The sequence below is a fragment of the Mobula birostris genome, chromosome 15 (genome assembly GCF_030028105.1).
Source record: "Mobula birostris isolate sMobBir1 chromosome 15, sMobBir1.hap1, whole genome shotgun sequence".
In the NCBI taxonomy this organism is placed as follows: domain Eukaryota; kingdom Metazoa; phylum Chordata; class Chondrichthyes; order Myliobatiformes; family Myliobatidae; genus Mobula; species Mobula birostris.
In genome coordinates, this window is record NC_092384.1 from 21,378,242 (window position 1) to 21,392,266 (window position 14,025).

Below are 14,025 nucleotides of genomic sequence, written 5' to 3' on the forward strand. Positions count from 1 at the left end.
CTGAGAGAGGCAGGGTCCACGACTGGGAGAGACCGTTGTGAACCTCTCCCGTACATTCATCCCTACAGAAACCCAGCAAAAAGTTCTGAATGGGGGCCTCACTTTTGTACCGATTGCAAAGCTCCATAAGGAGCAGATTGAGGGGGACATGGTTAAGTTCTGTAGGAGATTGGTACTAGTCGACTTTTTTGGGGAGTCAGAATGTAGCAAGACCCCTTTACTCCTCTCTCAGACTGGATGCCCAAGCGGAGGTACAGGTCAGAAGCGGTCCTACAATTTGAGAGCATACTGGATGAGATAATAGAGAGAGAGAGAGAGAGAAGTACAGGATAAGCCCAATCTAACTAGGAAGGAGAGAGCAGCCCTGAAAGAACTGAGAAAAAATATGGATATTGTTATCAAACCAGAAGAGAAAGGGAGCAGCATAGTTATCATGGACAAACAGCAATACCTATTTGAGGCACACAGACAATTAAACACGGAACACTACACTAAACTAAAGGAACCCATATACTGGGAAACACACACAGAAATTAGGAACATTTTGCAAGAACTAGAAAGGACTAGATACCTCGAGAAGAAGCAGCTGGAGTACCTGACAGGGATACAGCCACAAGCAAGAAAGTTCTATATCCTCCCCAAAATACACAAGAGCCCAGACTCATGGACTGTTCCAGGAGAAATACCACCCGGCAGGCCCATTGCGTTAGACTGCAGCAGTGAGTCATAAGTCATACAGGATAGCAGAGTACATTGATGCCTTCCTTATTCCACTATCGCAGAAACACTCCAGCTACATCAAGGACACATACCACTTTGTCCGGATAGTCAATTCCATGTCAGTGCCCCCTGAGGCCATACTCTTCACCATGGACATTGAAAGCCTGTACACCAATAAGAAACGGACAGGGGTATAGAAGCAGTGAGGGATATCCTACAGAAAAACCCTCAGCTGTCACTGTAAAAGGACATTAAGTTTGAGATTGATTCAGGGCCTACTGCATCGGTCATTAGTGAGGAGACCTACAGGAGGACATGGGGGTTCAACCTGCCTCCCATTAAACCGTCAAAGCTCAAACTTAGAACCTATACGGGGCAGGCCATACCTCATTTAGGGGTGTTATATGTGGACATTTCAGCCGGGGGTCAGAAGGTTAAAGCCAGGCTAGTGATAGCTAAGGGCAGGGGGCCCAGTCTTTTGTGTCGCGATTGGCTTCGCAAAATCCAGCTAAACTGGCATGAAATTAAGTATGCACACACGACGGAGGACATTCTGCAGCGGTACAGTGACGTTTTCAGGGACGAGCTGGGAACACTGAAGGGCGTGATAGTGGAACTCCATGTCGACCCTGAGGCTACACCACGCTTTTTTAAGCCCAGGTCGGTGCCCTATGCCATGAAAGGCAAAGTCGAGGAGGAGCTGGAACGTTTACAGAGGCTGGGCATGATTGAGCCCATCCAGTTTTCAAGGTTGGCGGCTCCCATTGTTCCAGTTCCGAAGGCAGACAAAACGGTGAGGATATGTGGGGATTATAAATTTACGGTGAATCAGGTCTCTAAACTGGAGGAGTACCCATTGCCACAGGTGGATGACCTGTTTGCGACCCTGTCAGGGGGTAAGCTGTTCACAAAGCTGGACATGAGCCACGCCCACCAACAGCTGCTGCTCACCGAGGATTCAAAGGAGTACATCACAACTAATAAACACAAGGGATTATTCAAGTACAATCGCCTGGTGTTTGGAGTGGTGTGCAGCCCTGCCATTTTTCAAAGGACAATGGACACTTTGCTGCAGGGGATTCCGCACGTAGCAGTGTACCTTGATGATATTTTGATCACAGGGGCTGCGGAGGTGGAGCAGCTGGCTAATTTAGAACGGGTGCTGAAGAGGCTCTCAGATACAAGGCTGCGGTTGAAACGCGGAAAATGTCTGTTCCTGGTATCGAGTGTGACTTTCCTGGGACACAAGACCACAACTGAGGGGCTTTGCCCTGTGGAGGACGAAGTGAGAGCTATTAAGGCAGCCCCAAGACCATCACGGCATTTATATCTATTATGACCAGAAGGACTCTTTTGCTTAAATGGAAAGAGGTGGCCCCTCCTATTCACGCCCAATGATTACGTGTGTGATGTCATGTTTAAATTTAGAGACGACTCGATGTTCAATCTTTGATTATAATCAAGACTTTCAAACATTGTGGGGACTCTTTCTGAATTATTTTCAAAACCTTTGATTTGTTAAAGCACAGATGATGACTAACAATCTATTTTTTCGTTTTTCCCTATTAATCAGCTTCGGTCTTGGTAGTGGGTTAGATTTTTTTAATATATAAAAAATTATTATTTTTCAATGTTACAGACTAATCAATTTGTACGAATATAGGGTTAGGAGTCTTTATATGCGATTTAGTTTTATGTATTGACATGTGTATTTTTCCTGTACTCTGTATTCTTATATATAAATTAATAAAAATATTGAAAAAGAAAAAAATTATGCTAGCTATCCTCAACCACCACCCCCAACCCCCGACCTCCTTATTCCGGCTTCTGCCCCTATTTAAATGCTGCCTGGCCTGCTGATTTCCTGCAGTGTTTGTGTGTGTTGCTCAAGATACCCAGCATTTGCAGAAATCTCCTTGTGTTTCTGTGCACCTAATTCCCGGGACGAATCTGCTCTTCGGGAGGGAGTCATGTACCCCGGGTCACACCGCCAGACTGCTGCTGGAACTCAGCACATCTAACGAAATAAACAAACAGTCGAGAGAAGCGGGGAGGGAAACTCCGGAATAAAAATAGTTGGCGGGGGGAGGGGAAGAAAAAAGCCGGAAGGTGAACCGTGTCTCCAAGGACAGAAGTTTATCGAGCAGCATGGCTCTGCACTGGCGATTCCACGTCCGCTCAGCAATCCAACGCCTCGCAAGCTGGAGGAACTGCTGGCTTCAGCTCAAGGTATTTGTTCAAGATCGATTGTACTTGTTTTCTGAGCTGACAGCCCGCCGTTGCCTTTGAAGCCGATCATCGCCAGTGGGTAAAGCTGTCGGGGAAAGGAAACGAAATTGTTCCGCGTCCAAACGTGGAATAGATTGCCATAGATTTCCAATCATATAAATGCTAAAACCGCATCTCTAAGGTCAAAGGACATTTAATCAATTCACGTCACGCTGGAGGAACTCAGCAGGTCGGGCAGCATCCGTGGAAAAGATCGGTCGACGTTTCGGGCCGGAACCCTTCGCCAGGAAGGTCGACTGATCGTTTCCACGGATGCTGCCCGACCTGCTGAGTTCCTCCAGCGTGTTGTGAATGTTGCTTTGACCCCAGCATCTGCAGAGTATTTTGTGTAATCAATTCACGTGACTGCTAAAAATCCAAGCCGCAATCTCGCATTTGTAGATCAAATCACAGTTTTTCCCCTCCTGTTACCATGTAAAGTTGAAGTACAATACTGCCACTTTAACAATTTAACAGGCGTCGAGTTAGAGGCACCGACTTTCTAAGTAAAAAGAAAAATCTAATTAGGTATGTGGGAAAGAGTCCTTCGGTTATTGACTGCTGCGGAGTACTGTAGTTATAATTTACAGCCTTGAAGCTGTTTACATTTGTAGAGCCAATGAGATTAGTTAAAGCACAAACCCGCAAGTTAAAATTAATGTTGTTGTAATATTAATGCATTAACAAGTGGACAAATGCCCCGGGGCTTTCTGGCTGTGAAAATAACACTGGATTTAATCTTCCAGAATTCCCAAGGTTTTTTTAAAATTCACAATACAAGTCATTCTAATAACACTGGCTACAAGAGGCATTTCCTTTAATATTTCCATGCCCCCCCCCCAACTTACAGTGGCGCTAATAAGTTTGTGAACCCTGTAGAATTTTCTCTATTTCTGCATAAATATGACCTAAGATGTGATCAGATCTTCATGTAAGTCCCAAAACTAGGTAAAGAGAAGCCAATTAAATAAATAACACAAACATATTTTACTTGTTCATTTATTTATTGAGAAAAATGATCCATTAATGCTCCACCTCCCCTTCGTACCCCATCCGTTATTTATTTATTCATTCTCTTTTTCTCCCTCTCCTTGCCCATCCTCTGGGCTTCCCCCTGACCCCCTGCCTTTTCTTTCTCCCTGGGCCTCCCATCCCATGATCCTCTCATATCCCTTTTGCCAATCACCTGTCCAGCTCTTGGCTCCATCCCTCCCCCTCCTGTCTTCTCCCATCATTTTGGATCTCCCCCTCCCCCTTCCACTTTCAAATCTCTTACTATCTCTTCTTTCAGTTAGTCCTGACGAAGGGTCTCGGCCCGAAACATCGACTGTACCTCTTCTTATAGATGCTGCCTGGCCTGCTGTGTTCACCAGCAATTTTTATGTGTGTTGCCATTATTACATGTATTTGTTGGAAAAAGTATATGCACCTTTGTTTTCAGTAACTGGTGTGACCCCACTTGTCCTGCAATAACTTCAACCAAACATTTCTGATAACTGTTGATCAGTCCTGCACATCGGCCTGGAGGAATTTTAGGCCATTGCTTCTTACAAGACTGCTTCGACTCTGGGATGTTGGTGGGCTTCCTTGTATGAACTGCTTGCTTCAGGGTCTCCCACACATTTCTATAGGATTATGGTCAGGACTTTGACTTGGCTGTTCCAAAGTACAAATTTTCTTCTTTTTAAATTATTCTGTTGTGATTTACTCTTGAGTTTCTGATCATTGTCTTGATGCATTGTCCAACTTCTATTGAGCATTCAGGTGACTGACTGCTACCTGCCATTCTCCTGTAAGATATCTTGATACAATCTTGAATTCTTTGTTCCCTCAACAATTGCAAGCTGTCCAAACACTGAGACAGCAAAGCAGCCCCAAACCACGTGGACTCAGGTCTTGAGAAATGCTCTTGTAGCCTTTTCCAGCTAAATGCATCTCCATAATTCTTCTCCTAAGGTCCTGTGAAAGCTGTTTTGAGGCATGGAGCACATAAACAGATCTTTCTTGAGAAAAGCAGGCTCTGTCAGTAACCTGACTGTCTGTGTCTTTTTTATAGGGCAGGGCACCTCGACAACCCCCACCTCCAATCTCAACTCATTGATTGGAACACCTTACTCCAAATAGCTTTTGTCAAAGGCATTATCCCAGAGGTTCCAACATATACATGTAATATTGGATCATTTTTTTCAATAAATAAATGAACGTGTATAATGTTCTTGCATTATTTATATAATTTGGTTCTCTTTATCTAGTTTTAAGACTTACATGAAGATCTGATCACATTTTATGCAGAAGTAGAGAAAATTCTACAGGGTTCACAAACTTTCTAGCACCAACGTATTTTCTCTGTCTCGTGTTTCTCAGCTCCCTTTAATTCCACTTATTTATCCTACGGGGTAGTATGTGATAGCTGGCACATCTTTGAGAGAATATGTACTTGAAGTCAGGATTGAAAGTAGGTGCTGGGGCTGTGAGGAAGCATTATTTACTGCTGTGCACCTTTAAGTATTATTTCTGTGAATTTGAAGGTATACTGGCCCTCTGATGTTCCAAAGAGGTGGGAGAGAGAAAATGGAAGACTCTAAGCCAATTACAGTGTTTTCTGGTTATTTGGGCACATCAGAACCAGTACATTTTGGCCCAATTAAGTGGCTGCCTCGATTAGGTAAAGTTTCATGGAAATAGTTAAAAAGGTATACAAAAGGCAAACTACCATTTTAACTGGTTAACAAATTATGTGTTTAAATGAAATACAGAATAAATTAGGACACTATCAAAACCACTACCATACCACAAAACTGTATACTGTATTAGTATAGTATTTGTATTAGTATTTGTGTGCAGTTTTGGTCCCCTAATCTGAGGAAAGATATCCTTGCCATAGAGGGAGTACAAAGAAGGTTCACCAGATTGATTCCTGGGATGGCAGGACTTTCATATGAAGAAAGACTGGATGAACTGGGCTTCTACTCATTGGAATTTAGAAGATTGAGGGGGGATCTGATTGAAACATATAAAATCCTAAAGGGATTGGACAGGCTAGATGCAGGAAGATTGTTCCCAATGTTGGGGAAGTCCAGAACAAGGGGTCACAGTTTGAGGATAAAGGGGAAGCCTTTTAGGACCGAGATTAGGAAAAACTTCTTCACTCAGAGTGGTGAATCTGTGGAATTCTCTGCCACAGGAAGCAGTTGAGGCCAGTACATTGGCTATATTTAAGAGGGAGTTAGATATGGCCCTTGTGGCTACGGGGATCAGGGGGTATGGAGGGAAGGCTGGGGCGGGGTTCTGAGTTGGATGATCAGCCATGATCATAATAAATGGCGATGCAGACTCGAAGGGCCGAATGGCCTACTCCTGCACCTATTTTCTATGTTTCTATGTTTCTAACATAGAATATAGAATAGTACAGCACAGTACAGGCCCTTCGGCCCACAATGTTGTGCCGACCCTCAAACCCTGCCTCCCATATAAGCCCCCACCTTAAATTCCTCCATATACCTGTCTAGTAGTCTCTTAAGCTTCACTAGTGTATCTGCCTCCACCACTGACTCCGGCAGTGCATTCCACGCACCAACCACTCTCTGAGTAAAAAACCTTCCTCTAATATCCCCCTTGAACTTCCCACCGCTTACCTTAAAGCCATGTCCTCTTGTATTGAGCAGTGGTGCCCTGGGGAAGAGGTGCTGGCTATCCACTCTATCTATTCCTGTTATTATCTTGTACACCTCTATCATGTCTCCTCTCATCCTCCTTCTCTCCAAAGAGTAAAGCCCTAGCTCCCTTAATCTCTGATCATAATGCATACTCTCTAAACCAGGCAGCATCCTGGTAAATCTCCTCTGTACCCTTTCCAATGCATCCACATCCTTCCCATAGTGAGGCGACCAGAACTGGACACAGTACTCCAAGTGTAGCCTAACCAGAGTTTTATAGAGCTGCATCATTACATCGTGACTCTTAAACTCTATCCCTCGACTTCTGAAAGCTAACACCCCATAAACTTTCTTAACTACCCTATCCACCTGTGAGGCAACTTTCAGGAATCTGTGGACATATACCCCGAGATCCCTCTGCTCCTCCACACTACCAAGTATCCTGCCATTTACTTTGTACTCTGTCTTGGAGTTTGTCCTTCCAAAGTGTAACACCTCACACTTCTCTGGGTTGAACTCCATCTGCCACTTCTCAGCCCACTTCTGCATCCTATCAATGTGTCTCTGCAATCTTTGACAATCCTCTACACTATCTACAACACCACCAACCTTTGTGTCATCTGCAAACTTGCCAACCCACCCTTCTACCCCCACATCCAGGTCGTTAATGAAAATCACGAAAAGTAGAGGTCCCAGAACAGATCCTTGTCACAATCTTCCAATCTGAATGTACTCCCTCCACCACCACCCTCTGCCTTCTGCAGGCAAGCCAATTCTGAATCCACCTGGCCAAACTTCCCTGGATCCCATGCCTTCTGACTTTCTGAATAAGCCTACCGTGTGGAACCTTGTCAAATGCCTTACTAAAATCCATATAGATCACATCCACTGCACTACCCTCATCTGTATGCCTGGTCACCTGCTCAAAGAACTCTATCAGGCTTGTTAGACACGATCTGCCCTTCACAAAGCCATGCTGACTGTCTAAAGGGATCAGGGGGTATAGAGGGAAGGCTGGTACAGGGTTCTGAGTTGGATGATCAGCCATGATCATACTGAATGGCGGTGCAGGCTCAAAGGGCCGAATGGTCTACTCTTGCACCTATTTTCTATGTTTCTATGTCCCTGATCAGACCATGATTCTCTAAATGCCCAGAGATCCTATCTCTAAGAATCTTTTCCAACAGCTTTCCCACCACAGACATAAGGCTCACTGGTCTATAATTACCTGGACTATCCCTACTACCTTTTTTGAACAAGGCGACAACATTCGCCTCCCTCCAATCCTTCGGTACCATTCCCATGGACAACGAGGACATAAAAATCCTAGCCAGAGGCTCAGCAATCTCTTCCCTTGCCTCGTGGAGCAACCTGGGGAATATTCCATCAGACTCCGGGGACTTATCCGTCCTAATGTATTTTAACAACTCCAACACCTCCTCTGCCTTAATATCAACATGCTCCAGAACATCAACCTCACTCATATTGTCCTCACCGTCATCAAGTTCCCTCTCATTGGTGAATACCAAAGAGAAGTATTCATCGAGGACCTCGCTCACTTCCACAGCCTCTAGGCACATCTTCCCACCTTTATCTCCAATCGGTCCAACCTTCACTCCTGTCATCCTTTTTTTCTTCACATAATTGAAGAATGCCTTGGGGTTTTCCTTTACCCTACTCGCCAAGGCCTTCTCATGCCCCCTTCATGCTCTTCTCAGCCCCTTCTTAAGCTCCTTTCTTGCTTCCCTGTATTCCTGGCAGGAAGGCAGCTGAGCACCAACAGCCGGTGCTAGGCGCAGCCGGTCGGCCAGGGCGCCGCTGCCGCCAGCCGACGGGCTGAGACCGGGGAGCCCGTGCCGGTGTTTCTGACACTCTATGCCATACGTGCGGTGCGGGGAGGCACGATGCTGCCTCTTGGTGTGGTCGAGGCCGGGGCCCGGCCCCGGGCCGCCCGTCGCCACCACACTGTCGGCGGCCTGCAGCCAGTGCGAGGCGGCGGCAGGCGGAGGGGGCGAGGCCCGAGGCCTGGAGCTGGCCTGCCGCTCGTCGCAACCACCGCCACCCGCCCCTGCCGCCTGGTACGGCCAGCGCGGCGGCGAGCTGCGAGCCCACTTCCATAGGCCAGTAACCAAGGTGATCATCCCAACGGCGGAGCAGGCGGAAGAGGAGACATCTCCCAACGGCTGCAAAGGCGGATGAGGATGCCCAACAATGGGTAGGGAGGCTTGCGAGCACGCCGCAAGAACTGCCGTAGACCCACAACACTCGGGGCTTGTCTACCTAGCGAGTGAAGCCTGGATTCGGCGGACTGCGCGGAAGAAACCATCACTGGTTCAACGGGCAGAAAGGCGATTCTCAGCAATGCGTCGTGCAGCGCTGAGGGCACAGTGAGACACACAGAACACTGCTGGCCATCCACTGCATCCTGACCTATCTCCAGCCGTCTCGACTATGTCTTGCCGCTGGGTCCAGATAGGCCGGGACGAGAGAGTGAGGCTGACGACCTGCGCAACTCTCCCTCACTTTAATCCAAGTCAAGCACAAGTCATGACTTCAAACCCAACGCGCAGCCTAAAGTCCCGTGGCGATGGGGGAGCGGCGAAGCATCAGGTACGGATACACTGGAAGCTGTAGTCACAAACCTGCACACAGGCGGCCCAGGGCATAGAGTCGCTCTCTACTGGACTGAAGCAGCAGTTGAGTTCGGCAGCCCCCTGGGTGTCTGAGCAGCCCTCTTTAGGATCGCTCTGCTCACCTCCATGGAGGAAGGGGCTGGAAAAGGTGCCTCAAACATAGTCTGCTTCACCTCACCCTGGCCAGCTTACCGAGGCTGGTGGGGATCCCTCACAGCGGTCGACCTACAACAGTGAAGAAGAAAGTGATGGTGCTCAACCTTGGCACATGGAACGTGGGAACTCTGCGAGGTAACATCAAGGCAGACAGACCAGAGAGAAGAACTGCACTGGTTGCAAAAGAGCTAGCTCGCTACAACGTGGACATAGCCGCTCTCAGCGAAACGTGCCTAGCAGACAAGGGCCAGCTGACAGAATGTAGTGGTGGATACACGTTCTTCTGGAGCCATCGCAGCAGCGCTGAACGACGAGAAGCAGGCGTGGGATTTGCCATCAATTCTAACCTCGCCCGTAAACTCACCAAGCACCCAGAGAGCATCAACGACCGCCTGATGACACTTCAACTCCCACTTGCAAACAAGAAGAGCGCTACGCTGATTAGTGCCTACGCTCCCACCATGACCAACCCAGATGACATTAAAGACAAGTTCTATGAAGAACTCGTCGCCCTCATCTCAGCAATCCCACAGTCAGAGAAGCTCATCGTTCTCGGGGACTTCAATGCCAGAGTAGGGACAGACTACCAAACCTGGGAAGGGATCATTGGAAGACACGGCACTGGCAAATGTAACAGCAACGGCCTTCTGCTCCTCAAGACATGTGCCACACACGACCTTGTCATCACTGTTCCGCCTACCCACCCATAAGAAGACGTCATGGATGCACCCACACTCGAAGCACTGGCATCTGATTGACTACATCATCACCAGGAAGAGGGACAGGATGGATGTCAGAGTGACGAGAGCCATGTGTGGTGCCGACTGCTGGACCGACCACCGCCTCATTGTGTCCAAGTTCAGGCTTTGCATTCTGCCCATGAGAAGACCCCAAGGGCAGAAGACTGCAAAGAGGCTGAATGTCTCCAAGCTGAAAAGCAGCAGGGTTGCAGAAGAACTCGTCGATGACCTTGAAGGCAGACTGCCAGACACAACACGGGATGACGGGACCAGCGTTGAGGAACAGTGGACGGCCTTCAGAGACGCTGTCTACACTACCGCCCTCGAACATCTCGGACCAGCAACCCGAAGAAACCAAGACTGGTTCAATGAGAATGATGAAGAAATACAGGCACTACTAACGGAGAAACATCAACATTACAGAGCGCATCAGAACGACCCCACGTCGCTAGCCAAGAAAGATGCCTTTACCAACGCAAGAAGAAAGGTGCAGAAAAAACTTCGCGAGATGCAGGACAGCTGGTTCAGCAAGAAGGCCGATGAAATCCAGGGCTATGCAGACAGCCACGACATAAAGCGCTTCTACAATGCGCTTAAGGCTGTATACGGACCCCAATCCTCTGGCTCCTCACCCCTTCTCAACGCATATGAGACGCAGCTGCTGACAGAGAAGAAGCAGATTCTGGATCAGTGGGCTGAGCACTTTAACAACGTCCTTAACCGCCCTGCCGACATCAACGACGAGGCCATTGCCCGCCTGCCCCAGGTAGAGATCAACAAGAACCTCGACACCCTCCCCACAGTAGATGAAGTCAGGAAGGCAGTGAAGCAACTCTCCTGTGGCAAAGCGCCAGGACCCGATGCAATCCCTGCTGAGGTGTACAAAGCAGGAGGCCCTGTCATGATGCAAAAGCTGACTGTACTCTTCCAGTCCATGTGGAAAAAGGGACAGGTCCCGCAACAGCTGAAAGATGCCAGCACAGTCCACATCTACAAGAGGAAAGGCAACCGCCAATCTTGCGACAACCACCGAGGCATCTCCCTCTTGTCCATTGCAGGGAAGATTCTCGCCCGCGTCCTGCTCAACCGCCTTCTCCAACATCTTGAGCAAGATCTGCTCCCAGAAAGCCAGTGTGGCTTCCGTGCTGAACGTGGGACCGCGGACATGATTTTTGCTGCGCGCCAACTCCAGGAAAAATGCCAGGAGCAACACAACGACCTCTTCGTGACCTTTGTCGATCTAACAAAGGCTTTCGATACGCTCAGCAGAGAAGGCTTGTGGAAGATCATGGAGAAGTTTGGCTGCCCCAGCAAGTTCATCACAATCGTCCGGCAGTTCCACGACGGTATGATGGTGAAAGTTCTGGATGACAGCGACGAGTCGGAGGCCTTCCCAGTGACAAATGGCGTCAAACAAGGCTGCGTTCTTGCCCCAACTCTGTTCAGTATGGTATTCTCTGCCATGCTGACAGATGCCTTCCGTAACTACGAAGAAGGAATCCACGTCAGGTACAGGACTGACGGTAGGTTGTTCAACCTTAGGTGCCTGCAGGCAGTTACAAAGGTGTCAGAGGCTGTCATCAGAGACTTCTTGTTTGCTGATGACTGCGCACTCAACGCCAGCACAGAGCAGGAGATGCAGCGTGAAATGGACTGCTTCTCACAAACCTGCGACAACTTCAGTCTCACTATCAGCACCAAAAAGACCGAAGTTATGTACCAGCCTGCCCCAGGAAAGCCATACCAGGAGCCGCGCATCACGGTGAAGGGCCAGAACCTCCAGGCAGTCGACAACTTCACCTACCTGGGCAGTGTACTCTCTCACGCAGTGAACATAGACGCTGAGGTCAACAACAGGATTACCAAAGCCAGCGCCGCCTTTGGGAGGCTCCGTGAGAACGTCTGGGAGCGGAGAGGACTCAACCTTACCACCAAGCTGAAGGTCTACTGTGCAGTGGTCCTCACCACCCTCCTTTACGCCAGCGAGACCTGGACTGTCCACAGCAGACACGACAAACAGCTCAACCACTTTCACCTGAGCTGTCTCCGCAAACTCCTCCACATCAGGTGACAGGACAAAGTCCCCAACACGGAAATCCTGGAACGAGCTGGGCTCTGCAGCGTCTACACCCTCCTGCTGAAAGCCCAAGCCAGGTGGGCTGAACATGTGGTCAGAATGCCAGACAGCCGATTGCCTAAGCAGCTGCTGTACGGAGAACTGTGTCAGGGCAAGCGCTCAGTCGGGGGGCAGAAGAAATGTTACAAAGGCTGCCTGAAAGCGTCCCTCAAAGGCCTGGGTGTCGACATCAACACGTGGGAGATGCTTGCCCTCAACCGTCCAGCTTGGCGCAGCAAGATCACCACAGGAGCCCGTGCAGCTGAAGTCAGGCGCATCATCGAGGCGCAACGAAAGCGTGCTGTGCGCAAGGCCCGAGCAGCATCCACTGCCACGACAGCACCCACCCACTTGTGTCCCACATGTGGGCGAGCCTTCAGGGCCCGGATTGGCCTCATCAGTCACCTCCGGACCCACAGCCACCAATCTCCCATTTGACTTTGAAGCCATGGTCATCTTCGACTACGAAGGATGAACAACAACAACAACATATTCCTCAATAGACCCATCCAATCCTTGCTTCCTAAACCCCATGTATGCTGCCTTCTTCCACCTGACTAGATTTTCCACCTCACTTGTCACCCATGGTTCCTTCACCCCACCATTCTTTGTCTTCCTCACCGGGACAAATTTATCCCTAACATCCTGCAAGAGATCTCTAAACATCGACCACATGTCCATAGTACATTTCCCTGCAAAAACATCATCCCAATTCACACCCGCAAGTTCTAGCCTTATAGCCTCATAATTTGCCCTTCCCCAATTAAAAATTTTCCTGTCCTCTCTGATTCTATCCTTTTCCATGATAATGCTAAAGGCCAGGGAGCAGTGGTCACTGTCCCCCAGATGCTCACCCACTGAAAGATCTGTGACCTGACCCGGTTCATTACCTAACACTAGATCTAGTATGGCATTCCCCCTAGTCAGCCTGTCCACATACTGTGACAGGAATCCGTCCTGGACGCACTTAACAAACTCTGCTCCATCCAAACCCTTGGAACTAATCAGGTGCCAATCAATATTAGGGAAGTTAAAGTCACCCATGATAACAACCCTGTTATTTTTGCACCTTTCCAAAATCTGCCTCCCAATCTGCTCCTCTGTATCTCTGCTGCTACCAGGGGGCCTATAGAATACCCCCAATAGAGTAACTGCTCCCTTCCTGTTCCTGACTTCCACCCATATTGACTCAAAAGAGGATCCTGCTACATTACCCACCCTTTCTGTAGCTGTAATAGTATCCCTGACCAGTAATGCCACCCCTCCTCCCCTTTTTCCGCCCTCTCTATCCTTTTTAAAGCACTGAAATCCAGGAATATTGAGAATCCATTCCTGCCCTGGTGCCAGCCAAGTCTCTGTAATGGCCACTACATCATAATTCCATGTATGTATCCAAGCTCTCAGTTCATTACCTTTGTTCCTGATGCTTCTTGCATTGAGGTACACACACTTCAGCCCTTCTGCCTTACTGTCTTTACACAGTTTATTCTGCTTCTCTTTCCTCAAAGCCTCTCTATATGTTAGATCTGGCTTTACTCCATGCACTTCTTTCACTGCTCTATCGCTCTGGGTCCCATCCCCCTCGCAAATTAGTTTAAACCCTCCTGAATCATGCTAGCAAACGTACCTGCAAGGATATTGCTCCCCCTCGAGTTCAGGTACAACCCATCCAATCTGTACAGGCCCCACCTTCCCCAGAAGAGATCCCAATGATTCAAAAATCTAAAACCCTGCTC

At 48.5% G+C, this 14,025-nt stretch overlaps 1 protein-coding gene across 2 annotated transcripts in view; it reads left to right on the plus strand.

Annotated features, from left to right (window-relative positions):
• The first annotated feature begins 2,615 nt into the window (after positions 1 to 2,615).
• ldhd (lactate dehydrogenase D) overlaps positions 2,616 to 14,025 on the plus strand; it is a 67,700-nt gene continuing 56,290 nt past the window's right edge. For both annotated transcript variants that reach the window (XM_072279430.1, XM_072279431.1), the window contains exon 1: positions 2,616 to 2,949. In XM_072279430.1, the coding sequence (XP_072135531.1) occupies positions 2,869 to 2,949 (81 nt within the window). In that variant the 5' untranslated portion in view covers positions 2,616 to 2,868. The remainder of the gene's footprint in view (positions 2,950 to 14,025) is intronic.